We start from the raw sequence: 17,876 nt of genomic DNA on the forward strand, positions 1-17,876 counted from the left end.
GGAGCCTGAATTCCATCTGGGAAGGTGGACTCTCATGTCTGTTCTCAGAATGTGCTACCCTTCTGATGAGAAGCCTGGGGCTGTGGGCATAGACGACTCCTAAATCTACATGTATGTCTCAGCCAGCGGCCCCTGTTGTCTGCCCTGCTGTACCACATGCTGTTTCCAGAGTGAGCATTCCCCTCACATCCTCTCCGGAGAGGGCAGTTTTCACCTAGAATTTCAGGGAGTGGCTCTGTGGCCTGCTGGCCATTGTATGGTAGGGGGCAGGACCCTGTGGGACCACAGCTGGGCCTCTGGGCAGACACGGTGATGCCACTGGGGGCAGGGCGGGCTGGTGCAGCCAGGCCCAGCACTATCTCGTTGCTAGGACACCAGCCAGCTTCCAAAGAACTCTGGCTGAATGAGATGTTTTCTTGCGCAAAAGCCTCCTTGGAAATGTCACAGGGCAATTCTGGGGAGGCTGGGGCTTGGCCAGGCTGGAGTGCCCAGTGGTGCCAGGAGGGATGCTGGAACGAGGCTTGGAAAGGGCAGATGCTCTATCCCACCTCCCCCTGCTGCTGGAGCTGGCCAGACCTGGCCCCTCACCTTCCCTCTCATTCTAACTCACCTCGCCGTGCCACATGAACCTTCTTCTGTTTGTTCCTACCTCAGGGTCTTTGCATGTGGTCTTCCCCTGGCCTTTTGCCCCCTTTCACTGACTTCCCATTGCTGCTGCTTAGCCAAGAGATCATTTCCTCTAGAAGGACTACCTTGAGCGTGCGCACGTGGGGCCCCTCCTCCCTGCCCTGGAACTTTGTGGTCACTCTGTATGTGTTGATTTGCTCATTGTCTCAGGGAGGGCACTTGGTCTCCTTCTTGCTGTGTCTGGCTCCAGGCATGCAGTACGTGATTGTTGACAGTAAATTTGGGGCCCAGGGGCCTGAGCAGACAGAGGTGTTGGTTCTCTGAGTGTGGGAAGTTGGAAGGAGCTAGAAGGAGCGTGCCACTCAGCTGCCTGCCCTCAGGACCTCAGTCCCTCCCTGGGCCTGGTCCAGGTAAGCCCCAAGAGGACCCCTGACCTGGGTAGTGGCTGAGGGACTCAGGAAACATTGGCCTTTCAAAATGAGCCAGAGTTAGTCAGATGAAGAGAGGGATCAGGCTGAAGGACAGGCCTGCACAAGGTCTGGGGTGGAGAGGAGCACAGTTTATGACTCTCCCCACTTTATAGATGGGAAAACTGAGGCTCAGAGAGGATGGTCACTCTGAGATCCCTTCGACTCCCTCCATGCCACCATCTACTGCCCTGCCAAGACCAGAGGGAACAGCCTCTTAAGTAACTCAAGACCATGGGCTGGGCCTGGCCAGGTGGGGCGAACGGGACCATTGATCGTCAGAAGGCAGCAGGGAGGCCCAGGGCAAAGACCTGTGGCTGGCCAGTCCCCAGGGGCCCCTGATCGGCTTGGGGTGGCCTCCAGGAAGCTTGTCGTGTTTGCTGGCATTTCTCGGGCAAACTAGGGCAGCAAGTGTGGGAGGGGGCTGGGCTGCTACAGACAACGTGAACTCCTGTCCCCCAGATCTGGTCCCAGCTCTGCTGTGGCTCACTCGTGTGACCTGGGCATTCCTTGGCCCCCTCTGAACCTCAGTTTTTCCACCTGTGAAGTGGAGCTGCTGGGTGGAGTAGATGACTTGGGAGGCCTCCAGGGTAGATGGGTAACCTCCCACAGCCCCACCCACTTGACCACCAGGCCCCACTCTCCCCTTAATAGAGGGAAAAAAATGGAGAAGGAAGAATTTGGGTGGCCGAGAAAACAATATTAATCCATCCCTATCAGGAGGGGGCTTTTCCCCCTTGGTCTATAAAATCTCCTAAAATCTGATTTTGCAGGAAGTTGTTGGCCCAAGGGAGGCCTGTTTCCCTGGCAACCATTTTCCTCTCTCAGCCCCCTCTTTACAAGCCCCCCTCTTAGTCACTATAGAGGCTCATGAAGTTTCCATGGCAACAAGGACCTCCAGCCCCCACACCTGGAGCCTGGGCTGGGGACAGGGTGAAGAAGGGCCCCTGGGCAGGAACAGGGCCCAAGAGGGGCATCAGGGGAATGGCTCCATGTCAAGCACTTAGGGCTGAGGGAGCAAAGAACAGAAAAGCCCATTCCCCTGAACAGGTAGGGGTCTTCGCCTCAGGCTGCCAGGCACAGGGCAGTGCTGGGGTGAATTCCTCTGCTGAGTCCTTCCCGTCTTGGCCCAGGAGGGCTCCCCAAGGTCAGCGGCCCAACCGCTTTACCAGGCTTGAGGGGCCTGGGCGTCAGGTCTGTTCTTCTGTGTGGCCTCAGCACCTGGCTTCCCCTCTCTGGGCCTCAGTCAGTTTACTTGTAAAATGCGGATGTCGGGCTTGGTAGGGCCTCCCAGCACCCCTCTGCAGTGTCTCGGAGCTAAAGCGTCTGCCTGGGATTTGCGCCTGGACTGGAGCGCTCCTCCAGCCTCCGAGGGTGGGGGGGTCCCTCCCCCCCTGGACATCTCTTGACTCTCCCATTTAAACTCCTCAGGAGAGGAACACCTTCTCGGGTTAGTGGGTTTATGGATTGTGAGCTCAGGGGGCAGCCTGATTTCAGTTCTAGTCCCAACTCTCCCCTTCAGTAAATGTGGGAACATTCTGGTCCATTCTGTCTCGGTTTTACATCAGAAAAAGGGAGTAATACCAGGCCTTCCTCCGTTGGATTGTTGCAAGGAAGGAGTGAGGGGATGCTAGCAAAGCCCTGAACGTAGACTGTGGCACACGGTTCACAGGGAAGGGGCCAAGTGGGGGTTTTGACGGAGGCAGCAGGGGAGGGAGGGTGGTCCTCCCATCTGAGCTCTGGCCTCTCCTGAGGCCCTGGGTTCTGCAGCCACCGAAGTCTGACCCACAGTCCTGAATGGGGTCTAGTTATCAGTCCCTCTGTAGGCCAGCGACATCCGGGAGTGTGCAGGGTCAGCCTCTGATGATGCCCCCGGGCTAGGGGCTGGGTCTGCAGGAACTGGGACAGGGCTCTCTATTCCCTGCCCTTCTGGTCCCATTATGCTTCCTGATCCCCCAGTCCAACTCTAAGTGGGTTGTCAGCTAAGCCCCAGTTTGGCTCGCTGGCATAAGGTGGGCTCCCTTCCAGGCACTCGTGCTTGTTAGTTGGATGGGGGAAAGCACTCAAGGCCCGAAGAAGTGAAACTCTAGTTATAGCCCCACCACAGTGAAAGCAGGTGACGAGGGAGCACTCCAACTGCTCCTTGAACCCGCCACCCTCAGATGCATCTCCACCCTACTCAGAGACTCTTTCTTTCCCCCCCGGCTGCTTTGGGTCTTGGTTGCTGCCTGTGGGCTTTCTCTAGTTGCGGTGAGTGGGGACTACTCTTTGTTGCAGTGCGCATGCTTCTCATTGCAGTGGCTTCTCTTGTTGAGCTCTAGGCGCGTGGGCTTCAGTAGTTGTGGCACATGGGCTCAGTAGTTGTGGCTCAGGGGCTTAGTTGCTCCGCGGAATGTGGGATCTTCCCAGACCAGGGCTTGAACCTGAGTCCCCTGCATTGGCAGGTGGATTCTTAACCACCGCACCACCAGGGAAGTCCCTAGGGATTCTTATAGTGGGGCAAGGAGGCATAGACAGCCCTGACCCCCCCCCGGAAGAGATTGGGGTGGTGTGGAAGGTTCTGTTTCTTCTGTTACTAAGTGAGGGTGGTTAGGCTTCTCTGTGGGTCAGACCCAGCAGTGGAGCTGAAAGCAGATGCAGGGGTATCAGTAGCCTTGACCTGGGGTCAGGGTGGCAAAGAGCCAGGTTCCCTCAGAGGGAGCCTTGCCTGGCGGCAGGTGGGCCTGGGCCCAGGTTTGGGCCAGGAGGCTTTCAGCTCATCATTTTCTCTGCATTTCAGGTCTCCCATGAGTTTGCCATCAACTTTAACCCCACCAACCCCTTCTGCTCAGGTGAGTGTCAAGCCCACCTGCATCTGCCCTGGGTTTACGCCAGGCCTGGCCATCTCCCTGGGCAGACGCAGGGGAGGAGTACTGGTTTCTGTTCTTTTCTCTCCCCTCCCCTTGCACTTGCTCAGTGTGGCAGATGGGGAGAAGCTGGAATTTGGAGTCAGGTGGCCCTGGATTCAAGGCCAGCTGCTGCCCTTTTCTGGCTGTGTGACCTCGGAGAGATCACTGCACCCCACTGGGCTTCTGCCTCCTCACCTGCTCACCTCACTGGGTGGTCAGGTGAGAATTAAGGGAAGTGCTGACAGAAAGCCCTGCGTAGACCAGGAGGAGGTGAGAGCAGCAAATTACACACCTGCTTCTCACCTCCCTTCTGCCCTCACTGGGAGGGCCCATTCTTGTCCTGCCCTACCCTGTTCTCCCCACCTTCCACAGGGAGCCTTGGCACCTAAGGATTGAGCATGGCTTGGGCGGGGGTGCTGGGCAAGAGGGAGGGGCAGGCAGCGGAAGTGGTGTCTGTGCTCTCCCTGCCCCAGGCCTAAGAGGACTTCTGAGCCTCCCAGAGTCAGTTAAGAAACAGTGAAAGAGAAGGGGCTCCCAGGTGGGTATGGAAGAGGGTGGTTCCTGACACCATGAGAGCTTTCAGCCTAGGACTTGCCTTGGGTGTAGCATCTACCTTCCCTGGGAATCCCTGAAGCTGGGTCAGGTTTGTACTTGGAAGGGAAATGCATCAAGTCACCACAATGGGGATGATGCTATAACTCAGAAGCCATGGGCCTCTGCCTCTGTTGGCTGAAAGCGTGGCCCTGTCCTCCTGCTGGGGCCTGTCTGGTTTGGAGCAGGTCTGCTGAGATGTTTTATCCAAGTTCAGATTGGTCGACCTCATCTCTGGCCAGAGGCCTTCTGGACAGGACAGCAGAGCAGGGGCGGGTATTCTTGTAACGGTGGCTATTTACAGAGCACCTACTGTCTGCAGAGCTATGCAAGCATCTCAGTCCCCCCAGCAACCCTGAGAAGCCATAGCGTGTCCAGAATGGACCTCCAGGTGGCTCCCTGTGACCCCAAAGTGTCACCGCAGGTTCTGCCCGCCCCTTCTCTGGGAGGAGCCTGCTGGACACCCTCCTGCCAGCTTCCCGAGGGTGTAGATTACTAGTCTCCTTGACAGACAAGGAAAGAGGCTTAAATAACTTCCCCCAGATCCCACAGCTAAGAAGTGGTAAAGGCAGACATTGGAACTCAGGTCAGACTCCACGTTCAGGGCTCTTTACTTTACACCACTCTGGCCCTGCCCTCTGGAGCTTCCAGTACCACAGGGCCCAGACTGGCCACGGCAGGGGCATTTGGGGTGGGCAGCAATTGGGATGAAAGTGGGTGCAGGGTCAGGGAGGACCTGGCTGATCCAGAGTCTTCTCCCCGAGGCAGGCGTGGACGGCATCGCCCAGGCATATTCGGCCTGCCTGCCCCATATCCGCTTCTACGGTCCCACCAATTTCTCTCCTATCGTCAACCACGTGGCCCGGTTTGCGGCCCAAGCCACGCAGCAGCAGACAGCCATGGTGAGTAGGTGATCACTGGCGTGGACGTGCAGGATAGGGCTGGCACCGGCTGGGCCCTTCCCTGCCAGATGGAGGTCTGTTCTTCCTACCCTACCTACCTGTGGGGCTGCCTGGCGAGCTAGATGTTCTGCCTCCCCTTGTTCTAAACTCCTAGGTGAGCCCCGGCCTCTCCACCTTAGTTTACCAGCAGGGATGTGAAGGGGGTTGGAAGCAGCTCAACTTGACTGGCTCTGGATTCCTGGAGCACAGACTCCAGGACAGACAGCAATTCCATTCGTTCGGTGCTTAGTAGGAAATGGGGCTGTGATTAATGGGAAGTGCCTCCAGGCAGAGGGAAACCCGGAGACTGTAGTCCCTGCAGCCCTCAGGCTGACCCTCTGGGCCACCTAGTTCCCATTAGAGCAGCTGCCACCTCACGCTGAAGGGTTTGGAACCGTATGGCCCGGGTCCGGTGCTCAGTGACGAGGCTCAAGCCTGAGGCTGCCAGGGCTGCTGTGTGGCATCTGGAATATATGGCAAACGGCCATCCTGGGCAGCTGCATCCCAGGTCCTCTCCCTGCACCCAGCTCCAGGCCCAGTGCCAGTGCTGGAGTCACCAAGTGTCACCTTGCCCACCTCGCCTGCCATCCACCAGCCCCTGCCCCAGGGCTACTGCTGCGAGGAGCTGAGCCAAGTCTGGGAACCCAGCACCCGGCCCTAGGGTGGTGGAGCCCGGGCTGGGACGTGGGTCCAACTCTCACCTGACCAGGCCCCCGAGCCACCGCCACAGCCGCTGCCCCTGTGCAGGCTTCCTCCTCCCCTGGAAGGAAAGGGTTGCTGCACAAGTGCTGAAGTCCTTTCCTGACTGTCCTTTTCACTCTGCCTCCAAAATACTATCCTCAACTCGCCCACTTCCCCATTGCCACGGCCACTGTCATCTCTCACTGGACACCACGGCCGTCCCCTCACCCCTCTTGCCCCTCCTATCCATGCTCCTGCTAGAGGGTCCTTTAACTGTGCACATCAGATCCTACCCCCTCCTGGCCTCTCCTTCCCACAACCCCACACCCCTTCCTTTACTTGTGACCATTCCACCACTGACCTTGTTCCTATTCCTCAAAGACACCAAGCTTGTCTCCCAGCAGATCCTTGTTCTGCCGTCTTCTGCTTGGAGGTTCTTCTCCTCTCTCCCTGGCTTGCTCTGTCCCATCCCTCAGTGTCCCTCAAACGCCACCTCCCTGCAGCCTTCCTTGCCCACCCACTTGAAACCTATCTCCTGCCTTCTCTGTTTATTCCCGTCTGGACTCTGATGATGGTGGCAACATCTCCGTCACATACTCCGCGTTTCTGTCTACTGGGTGTCTCCCTGGTTGGCCTCTCAGCCCCACAGGGCCAGGCTGTGTCTGTGTGTTGTCCGTCATCTACTTGGTGGCCTATGCTGTGGCAGACGCTCGTGTTCTGGGAACGGATGGATTTAAGTTGGCCCCTGTTGTGTGCTGTGCACTGTGCGAGGAGCTGGGAGGAGGTGACTCAGCCAGGGCCTCTCTCAGAAGGAAAGGAACCTGGTCCCATTGGGACTGCCCAGAGGAGGGAGGCACCTGCTCAGTCACTGAGGTAGAGGTTGCCTTCCCGAAGATGGAGACAAAGATAAAAGAAGGGGAGGTTATGAGAAAGAGAGGAGCACACCAGGGCCAGCCTGGGAGGCAGGGCCAGCCTGGGGAGGGTATGTGTGGTCTGTCTGGGAGGCAGCAGAGGGTCTGTGGGAAAGGGGGTCCTGGGGTCAGCCTGCCAGGGTTTGAATCCAGCCCCTGCCCGTCCCTCACTGGGTGACCTGGGTAAACTTACCCTCTCTGAGCCTTGTTTGTACCATAGGAATACTAATAGGACCTACCTTAAGGAGGTGGTGTTAGGATTAAATGTGATAACACAACAGCTGGCACCCAAAGAGACCTGAGGATGAGGAAGGACAGGTGGCAGAGCATTCTGGGAAGAGCCCCCCAGGCAGAGGGGATGGCAGATGCCAGGGATGGAGGTCAGTGCACGATGTCAGATTGAAGATGGTCCTGGTCATTTCTGCTTCAGGGAGCATGACTTGCTCTAGTCCTGGTCTTGGTGATGGCAGCTGAGGGCCTGAGACAAGTCCCTTCCTGTTCTGAGCCTATTTCCTTTATGAAATGGGACAAGTAAGCCCATCTGAATGGGACAACAAGTGGGGAGGACCTGGGAGTGGCATTTTTAAATTCCTGGGGTGCTGGGCTAGAATTGGATGGAGAGGGCAGAGTGAGGGGCAGCCCCTCAGCTTGCACACCATTTGGATGCCTAAGCCAGACAGGCCATTGTCCCGCCCAGACTTTTATCTGCCTGAACCAGCTTTCAGAGGGAGCCTGCATTCTTGTTTAAGGGGAAAAAATGGGGCGGAGCAGGAATCCATTGTCCCGCCCAGACTTTTATCTGCCTGAACCAGCTTTCAGAGGGAGCCTGCATTCTTGTTTAAGGGGAAAAAATGGGGCGGGGCAGGAATGAAGGCCAGTGTTCCTCTCAGGCTCTTTCACCTGGCAGGCAGGGGCAGGACTGGGCTGGAGATGAGGTCCTGGGGAGAAGGGGCCTGTCTCTGCTGGATCCTAGGTCTGGAGGGGCTTGGGCCCTGGGGACCACCAGGAGGGTGTCTTTGCATTCTGTGGAACAGCTGCTGAGGGCCCTCCAGAGGGAAGAACTGGGCCCTTTCTGTGAACAAGTCCTAATCCTCACAGTACCCCAGCCGCTTTCGTGGTGACCAGGCCCTCCCAACCTGAGGAGGCAGCCTTCCCTGGCTCCCTCACCCTGGGGAAGCGCTGTCACCCACCCCAGCTGTGTGACTTTGGGCCAACATCTCTGGGCTGCAGGAGGCGAGCCAGGGGTCTCTACTGGCCTCTCCTACTCTGATGTCCAAGAAGATACAGATAATTCTCTACCTCCTGCCTTTACTCCGTCCATCTCACCGTGCACTGAAGGTGGGGATGCCTCAAGGTTTGGAGGCCTATCGACCTGGTTCAAACCCCAGCTCCTGCACTTCCTGTGTGACCCAGAGCAGGTTGCTTATTAAGCTCTCTGAACTTCAGTTTTCTCACCTGTACAATGAGGATGATGGAACAGTACCTGCCTAATAGAAGCATTGCAAGGATTCAACCAGCTCGGCCTCCAAATTGCTCAGCACAGCGCCTGGCACACAATAGCACCTAATAAACGTGACCGGATGAATCTTCTTAGGACACCTCTTGGGCTGGCATTTGGTGATGCTGAGCCCATGTAGGCCTAAAGCAAAAGGAAATAATTTGTGCATTACCTGATGCTTTCATACAGCTGCTTTTTGGGAAACACTTGTGTGGCTTCATCCTCCCTGTCCCCCACACACGAACATGCACACCCACGCACAGGAAATCAAGAGCAGATGGTGGAAGCATCCCTCTAGGCAGGCCTGTGTTCTCCCATTCATTCACACAGCTCATCTCTACCGCGTATGTTTCTCTGCGGCACTGGGGAGACCATGATGCGCAAGCCATAGCCTCTGCCCTTCCAGGGCCTGTGGTCTTGTGGGGAGCCAGGCCAGGAACAGCAGCTGTGATGCCAGCCAATTAAAACTGTGATGACGGAATTATAGGACTATGAAGGTGGCATCTAACCCAGAGGGCTCAGGGCAGGCTTCCTGGAAAAGTGACATCCAAGCTGAGACTTGGAGGATGCTTAAGAGTTAGTCTCGTAAAGGGTGTGTATGTGTGTGCGTGTGTGGAGTGTCCTGGGCAGAGGGAACAGCATAGGCAAAGGCTTGGAGGCATGGTGTGTGGTGTAACTAAGGGAAGGAGTGTGATGTAAGAGGGGTGGGTAGGCCAGCTCCCACAAATGCCTTTGAAGCCAGTAAGGAATCTGGATTTTCTCTTAAGGGCAGTGGGGAGTCACTGAAAGGTATTAAGAGGTTTGGGTGGTACCAGGGGACTCCTACTGTGGGGCCTCATCCTTCCCTCTGCTCTGACCCATGTGACTTGGGCCTTCCCATCCATGGCCCATTGATGGTTGGCTACCTAGGCAACTGGTGCCATAGTGGAGGGGGAACTGGGAAGCAGCCAGCACCCTGGAAATTTCCCTCCACTCCCCAAGGCCCTCAGCGCCAACTTCTCAGAAATAAGCTAGGGATGAGTGCAGCTTCCCCGGACTCTGCCTGGAACTGTTGTGGTCAAGTCAGTTTCTTATAAATCAAATCACATGTTAAATGCATTAGGGGAAGTGGCAATTTACAGCCCTAGAAGCCTGAAGAACCTCTTGGGTAAATGCTAGATACACTCTGTCCTTGAAATGTGTTGGAAATTTGGGGTTTGGGTTCAACCTGGCAGCAGTTGGCTGTGTTTATGGAGCCCGCACAGGGTGCCAGGCCCATGAGATGCAGAGGTGTGAGGGGAGGGGCTGCCCTGAGGAGCTCTAAGGGCGTGTGGGGAGAGGAGTATCCAGAGGAGCCTGCCCCAAGGGGTAATCGCTGGCAGCGAAAGCAGAGCTCAGGGCTTGGGGGAGCCTTCACATCCACTCGGGATGGAGGAGTAGACGCTCAGAGAGGTCTTGGAGCTGTGGCTGGGGAGGGTACGCCAGGCAAAAGGAAGTAAACCAGGAAAGGCATGGAGGTGGGAAAGCTTGGGGTAGGGTAGACCAGGACTACCCATGGGGACAGCAGAGGCCGTTCCCACCTCCTCCTGCCTGATTCCACCCTTCTTTCTCCCCTTCCACAGCCCCTGACCCGCTGCCACCTCCCCTCTGTCTTGGGGATGGGATCGTGGACCCCTGGGGTTGCAGTAGACCTTAGAGGCTACTGGACAACCCCATTTTTGCTTGGGATGGGCATGAAGCCTAGGACTTGTCAGAGGCACTTCGCTTCTCCCTGCCAGGCCCCACTATTGGAGAGACAGCTGCTGGCCACTGCTGCCATTGTGGAAAGAGCCCTAACTTTGGAGTTAAGGCTTGGGCTTGAATATCAGCTGTGCCATTCCTGGCTGTGACTCCTTGAGCAAGTCACTGAACCTCTCTCAGCCTGAGCCTGTCTCCCCAACCTCCAAAAGGAGAATCCCAATGTGAGGATGACACGGAGCATATGTGGTCACCACCACTGTGACTCACCTTTTCAGTTGGTGCCTACTGTTCTGCAGGAACCCAGGCCATGAGGAAGAAGGCTCCAAGGCTGTGAGGGAGGCCTCGGCCTGCGTGCTCCAAGTCTCCTAATGTAGACAAGTGGCTGGTGGAAAGGGAGAGCCAAGAGGGCCATGTGGGGAGGAGGGTGGGAGACAGCCATCTGAGCTGGAGGGGGCTTGGAGACCAGTCCCACCCGAGTGGTGAGGCCTGTCACCCAAGGCCAAGTATTCTTTTCTGTCCTCATTGCTAGGCCTCTCAATGCCTTCCTCCCTCCTGCCAGCCTAGGTGCCCCAGAAATACTGCCAGGGACTATTTTTGGTGGGATGGAAGTGGGGTTAGAGGGCCACTTAGGGAAGGGGTGCTGGCTAGAATGATGGTGGGCTATGAGGGGACAAGGGTCTGGATGAGCTTATGAGGTGCCCCTCAACCCCAGGAATGGGGACTGGCAGCAGCAGCCCTCCACTACAGGAATTCGGGCTGCCATCTCCATAGCAACAGGTACCCATCCCCAGCCAAGCTTTCGGTCTCTTAAAGTCACAGTTCAGGAGGAGTTGGACTACTGCTGTCGAGGGTTGGGGGTTAGGATGGTGGCATTCGTACCTCCACACATTCCTTTCAAGTTGTGCTTGGGGGACAGGCAGGAGAGCTAGGCATCCTAGATGGCTGAACTTGTGGTCTCTGTATGTTTCCCAGGGAGCAAACGGCTTTGCTGGGTGAGAAGGTGGCCAAATGACGACTTGGGGGCTGGCTTGGTTCTGCCCCTTTTAGCTCCATGACCTTGACTAGTCTGGGTCCGCATTTCCTCTCCTGAGAATCAGAAGGGTCAGAAGAGAAGGCAGAAGCCCCAAACAGAGAACATTAGGGCCACAAGGGCTCTTCTGTTCATCTTATGTATGGGGAAAACTGAGTTCCCCAAAAAGGGGCCAGAGGGTGCTAAGCACCGAGCCAAGTTGAAAATGAGGTCTTAGGCAGCTAGGAATGCTGGGGCTTCTGCCCACAGATCATCCAGTGAGATTTCCTGAACTTCATCCACTCAGTCCCCACCTCCGCAGTCTATGCTATGGCCACCTGTCACCTACACTAATTATTCTTTTTTTTTCATGTAAATAATTTTATAAAGAAACTATATATAGCCCACTGTAAGGGAAAAGTTACTTAACACTTGCCATAGAGAGTAACAATAAAAATAAATACACCAGGCTGCAGAGTGGTATCAAAGGCTACCTAGAGACTGCTGTCCCTGGAGCTCTGAGCTTCCTGCCTTTTCTCTTTTTTTAATAAGGAAGGTTAGCAAGAGGGACACATGAGCACCAAACTGAGACTTCCTCCTGGATGCAGTTTGTAGAATTCACAGACCACTGCAAAACCAATACCCTGGGCTGGTGGCGCAGTGGTTGAGAATCTGCCTGCTGATGCAGGGGACACAGGTTCGAGCCCTGGTCCGGGAAGACCCCACATGCCGCGGAGCAACTGGGCCCGTGAGCCACAATTACTGAGCCTGCGCATCTGGAGCCTGTGCTCCGCAACAAGAGAGGCCGCGACAGTGAGAGGCCCGCGCACTGCGATGAAGAGTGGCCCCCGCTCGTTGCAACTAGAGAAAGCTCTCGCACAGAAACGAACCCAACACAGCAAAAATAAGTAAATAAACTCCTAGCCCCAACATCTTAAAAAAAAAAAACACCAAAAAACCAATACCCTTTCCACTGTGACTGATGCTGTCTGTGGTGTGCCTCCAGGTCTGCTTGTTGCCAGCAGAGTTCCACAATCCCAGAAGCACTGACCTAGATGATCTGCTTAGCTCCTGCAAGGGGTCTCTGAGGCCGGCTGTGCTAACGGGGAACGAGCAGTGTCACAGGTGTTCACGTGAAGGTGGAGCAGAGAAGGGGAGGCTGCTCCCAGAGTCCACAAGCCAGAATGCATATTCCTCAACAGCTGTGGGCCTCACTCTGCCACAGATGCAGCTGTCGATTACCGAGCTGCTGCCACATGGCCGGCGTTGTCTCCTTGAGAGGTGCAGGAATTCCCACTTTGCAGACGAAGAAACTGAGGCACGGCGAGTTGAGTCAGTTGCCCAGAGTCCCGTAGTGTAGCCACTGTCAGAGCCAGGCCTGGAGTCCGGGGCTCTCAAACCCCCAAGCTGGGGAGTCTGACATTACACAGGGCAGGAGGAAGAGAGCAGTTTGTGCTTCCAGCTGTGACGGAGGAGAGGCCTACAGGGCCCAAGCACTGAGAGGTGGCTGCCTAGGGAGGTGGCTGGGGTTCAGCAACAGCTCGGGGAGACGAACCACCTTCCTCCCAGGGGTCAGAGGGTTTGGGGAGATTGGGAAAGGACGGAGGGGAAGGGTGGCCGGGGGCTGAGGGCTGTGCTGAGTGCCTGTTGACCCCCTCCGCAGCAATACTTCATCCTCCTTATCATCACGGACGGTGTCATCAGCGACATGGAGGAGACGCGGCACGCCGTGGTGCAGGCCTCCAAGCTGCCCATGTCCATCATCATCGTGGGCGTGGGTAACGCCGACTTCGCTGCCATGGAGTTCCTGGACGGGGACAACCGCACGCTGCGCTCCCACACAGGGGAGGAGGCAGCTCGCGATATCGTGCAGTTCGTGCCCTTTCGAGAATTCCGCAACGTGAGTGTGGGCCCGGGCTGGGGAAGAGGTGGTTACAGGACCCCAGTAACCATAGTTAATAATCCAGAATGAAGGCGCTGGGATTGTCTGCCCAATCCTAGGCTCCTCTACCCTCAGCTCTGTTGACTACGTACCTCCTGAGAGCCTACTACCCGCCCGGCACCATGCGAGGCCCTGCCCCCAGGTGAGGCCATATGACAGTTGCATGAGCACTTGCTTCAGCAAGCTGACAGAACTCAAGGGAGTAGTGCCCAGTCCAGACCGGGGCTCCAGGACAGGGGTTCCCGGAGGACCTGCCCTCTAAACCTGAATCAGAAGTCGGCGTCATCCATGCGGGGGAAAGCATTCCAGGAGAGAGATGAGAGTAAGGCCCAGAGGCATGAGGGGCTTTCCAGGAAATCAAACCTCGCCAACCGCCTCGCTTCAGGTGGAAAACAGGGCCCATCTTAGGATGGCCTCCTCTCCCTGAGGGCCGTTCTAGGAGGAACTGGTGGCCTCCCTTGCTCCTGGAGGTGGCTCTGGTCCTATCTGCAGGTGACCCAGGTCTGCTTACAAGGAGGCTGGCATTAGCTTCCTGGTTGCTATCCTTGCAGCTGGGCCCGCAGACAGCCCCAGAGGGAGCAGTCTGTCAGATGCCAGCCTGGGGCCTAGCTTTCATTTGAGGAGAGGCACACTGTATAGCCTTGGGCAAGTCCCTGACCTTTCCTCCTGGCCTCAGCTGCCTCAGCTGTAAGCCTCAGGGTGCTGTGGCTCAGGTCCTGGGAGCCAGTCCCAGCAAGAACTGGCCACTCCGATTTGTAACCATTGGTGCTCACATCTCTGCCCAGTACCCTCTGGGTTTGCCTGAGTTAGTTCAGTTCCTTCCTCTGGAGCGTGAGCTTCCTGAGGACAAATGCTGGGTGCTGGTCACCCAGGCACTGCATGGACACTGAACGAGCTCCTGGTGTGCCCAGCCTGTGACTGGGTGCCGAGCAGTGAATCAGACAGTCACAACCCCTTAATACCAGCCAAGAAGGTGCTCAGGAAATGTTTGCCAGATGAGTAGGCCGTGCAGCTCACCTCCACCATCTCTTTCCCCCAAAAGCCTCCCATAGACAGATTTATCCTGAAACGTTACTCCTAGGCACCTCGAGTGCTCAGGTAAGAGTTACACTTAACATGAAGGAAAGCACTGCTAAGGGTGGGATTTCAGGCCTGGGCTGGGCTGAGGAACGCTAATTTTAGACAGCTCTGGTCCTCTGCTCTGGTTTTGTCCTCCAGGGACACCTTCTGTACTAGCTCCCTGGGCATGGTGCCCCTCACCACTTCATCCAGTGATCCTTTCTCTCTCCTCTCTCCACCCTACCCTGCAGGCGGCAAAAGAGACCTTGGCGAAAGCTGTGCTGGCAGAGCTACCCCAACAAGTTGTTCAGTATTTCAAGCATAAAAACCTGCCCCCCACCAACTCGGAGCCCGCCTGAGTGCCAGCCCTCACCCAGCAGCAGCATGCCGGCTGGGCCTCCCGCCCTCCCCAGGAACATGCACGCTCACCTTGCTTCCCTGTGGGTGGCCTTTTTTTTTTTTCTTTTAAACTGATCCACATTTTTATTTTCTACAACCAGACCTCCACACCCCCAACTTCCTCCAGCCCAGCTGGGCTTCCTTTATTGGAGTCGATTGATGATACTTCCAGGCCAAACTGGCTTCCTCTCCTCTCCCCACCCTTGCCACTCTTAAGTATTGAATGTACTTTGTATAATTTTAGTGGAATTGTTATTAAAGAGAATAAAATTTTTACAATCATAACTGGCTTTTTCCAAGTAACTAGCTGCAGACTCAAAGGAATGTGTCCCCGGTGCATGCTGTGTGGTAGCCTGCACCTAATTCCTGCTCTGTTTTTTAATACTGTGATCGTGTTCTACTTGTTATACTCAGGGTAATAAAGGAGTTTCAGATGTCCCTGTGTCAGCTCCTTCCTCAGCTGGGACCTGATGGGCTCACTGATCTGGGAAAGGAAACATGAAAACCCCTTCCCCCCAGCAAGCCTGTGAAATTGGTATAATCACTTCTACTTGGGGACGTGCATTCCACACAAACAGTAATGCAGCTGTTAAACTGGCACAGAACTTGGCACATCATACATGCTCAATAAATATCTGTGGGGCAATGAAATGCACGGTCCCTCCCCAGCCTTCTAGGCCCCAGCAGAGCCTATGCTGGCCCAGCCAACAGCACATGGTGCCCCACCCTTCTTCCTCGTGGTCCATGCTGTCTTACGTACCCCACTCCACCACAGCAGTGGCAGTCGCTGCCATCCATGTGCTCCTCCTGCAGGTCTCCCAGGCACTGGAGTACACCCTGTGGTCTGCAGTATGTGAAAGCCTCTTTGGCTTTAGGATGCTGAACAGGGCTGCTTCTGTCCCTGCTGCAGCAGCCGCTGGTTTCTATCACACACCCCACCCTGGGCTTGGGCCCAACCTCACGAAACCAGCTAGGTGACGCATCTCTGAAACCCCAGCCGTCTGGCCTGTTCCCTTCTCTCCTCCAAAGAGCACATCTTTCTCTTTTGTCTACTTCCTCCTTAGAGCTCCAGTCAGCCCCTTTGCCACAGGCTCATGTGCAACCAACAACTCACATATTAATAAGCACATTACAGGCATAATCTTGAACTTTTCCACCAGCCCCTGCCTGTGACCATTTCAGAGATGAGGGAACAAGCAGAGAGGCTAATCAAATCTATTAGAGGCAGAGCCAGAACTCAGCTCCAGGTCTGGCCAACTCCACAGAGCCCACACTTGTTCCACTGCACTGAATGTCTTCCCATGACTATAAGGGAGTCTTCTACTCAACCTGCTGCTGAATTTGTCCTTCCCCTCCAATGAAACTGGGCAGTCAGACATCTCGACCTACTCTCCCAGGTCAGCAATTCTTACCAGTGGCCTGCTAGACCTGGCTGGTGCGCCAGGCAAGTTCCTAGCTCCAGGTGCCTGGTAAGCTCAGGAGCCGGTGTTTATCTGGTGGGAGCAAGCAAGGGACATCTGTATCCTAGGCTTCCAATGCCTCTTCTGATTCCGTGGCCACCAAAAGCCAGCTGAAATATCCTCGAGGGACACCTTCACTTCTCATGAGAGGGCTGCCGGACTGCAGGGAGCCGTGATTTCCTCAGGGACCTTTGGGAAATCACAGCACAGAAGCCCAGAGGCCAGCTCGGCACTATGGGTAGAAACCCAGGACCAGCGCATCTGCCTCCTCTGGTTCACACCCAGCCCTTGCTCAGGATAGCTGCAAGACTGCGTGATGGTTGAAATAACACCACATGACTGCTTCCTTTGCCCTCCCGTTTCATAGCTGAAGTGTCTAGCTGGATGTCAGATCCAGGGAAGTTTGTGTCCAACTTAGCCTGGGAGAATCTGTCAAGTTCTGATCGACCAGAGGCCTCTATAGTGGAACGGCCTTCTCCTCCCAGCCCCACATCCCCTCCTTAAGCCCCTCAGGGGACGGGTGTATTGGGGCAACACCTGATGCAGACCTCTCCCTTACACCCCTCCATGGGAATAATTCACCAGATTGGTGAAGCTGTGGAGACTGACATCTACTGGGCCGGGTTAAGGTAGACTCCCTGCCTTGCATCAGGGCCCATCATAAATGCTCCAACTCCTATGGACCACCTACCTCAGTGTGGTGCCGGCAGCCCCCACTTCACAGCTGCACGAGGGAGCAGACCCAGCCATCTTTCTTCCCCCTTCTCTGCCTGAGGCTGGGTGGATCAGTCAAACAAGCCTTCTACTCCCAGCTGGTTTGAGTTCACCAGGGAAAGGAATGTCCTGAACTCCTGACCAGGCAAATCACCACTTAAAAAACAAACCAAGATAAGTTAAGTCCTGGGGACGTAATGTGCAGCATGGTGACTATAGTTAATAACAGCAGATTGTATATTTGAAAGTTGCTAAGAGAGTAGATCTCAAAAACTTTCATCATAAGAAAAATATGTTTTGGTAACTATGTGTGGTGATGGATCATTTCACAATATATACCATTATTTAATAATTACATTGTACACCTGAAACTAATGTTATATGTCAACTGTATTTCAATAAAAACAAACCAAGCCTTGGTGCTGCTATTTGGTTCTTGCACATGGACAGTAGGATGAAAAGTGAACTTGGAAATCTGACTAAAAGGCTCCTTTACCCTTGAATCACCTCCACTGAGGCATGGGCACTGGCATTTGTTTTAAAGTTTCATTGAAACCACAGAAAACCTGACTTAGAAATAAAGGCTCAAATTAAAATTCCGGTTCTGATACTTACCTGTGTGACCTTGGGCAAGTCAGTGAATCACTGTGAATTTTGGTTTCCTCTATAAAATGTAGAGAAGAGCTGTTTCACAGGACTTTTTTTCAGGATGAAAGACACTACAGTCTGCAAACATCTCAAACAGTGCCTGGCTCGTCCACAGTGGGCCCTCAGTAAATGCTCACCGATAAACAAACCGACATAAGGGATAATGATGTGCGTGACCACGTCTAAAACAGTGAGGGAGATGCCCAGCCGATGGCTAAAGCTCACAGTGGAGGTTGTCTCTGGGTTGTGCTGCCCATGGCTCTGTGAAACTCTGATGCTGGGCCACCTTCTGCCTATTAGTGCTATGACGCTCCCTCTTTCC

The 17,876-nt window shown here is 55.2% G+C and overlaps 1 protein-coding gene across 1 annotated transcript in view; it reads left to right on the top strand.

The window, feature by feature from the left end:
• Positions 1-15,014, top strand: part of CPNE2 (copine 2) — a 31,936-nt gene extending 16,922 nt beyond the window's left edge. The window contains exons 12-15 of the mRNA XM_007466819.1: positions 3,874-3,925; positions 5,342-5,475; positions 12,996-13,232; positions 14,585-15,014. Of these exons, the coding sequence (XP_007466881.1) occupies positions 3,874-3,925; positions 5,342-5,475; positions 12,996-13,232; positions 14,585-14,692 (531 nt within the window). The 3' untranslated portion in view covers positions 14,693-15,014. The remainder of the gene's footprint in view (positions 1-3,873; positions 3,926-5,341; positions 5,476-12,995; positions 13,233-14,584) is intronic.
• The last annotated feature ends 2,862 nt before the right edge of the window (positions 15,015-17,876 follow it).

This window comes from Lipotes vexillifer, unplaced genomic scaffold, assembly GCF_000442215.2.
Source record: "Lipotes vexillifer unplaced genomic scaffold, Lipotes_vexillifer_v1.1 scaffold130, whole genome shotgun sequence".
NCBI classification, from domain to species: Eukaryota; Metazoa; Chordata; class Mammalia; order Artiodactyla; family Lipotidae; genus Lipotes; species Lipotes vexillifer.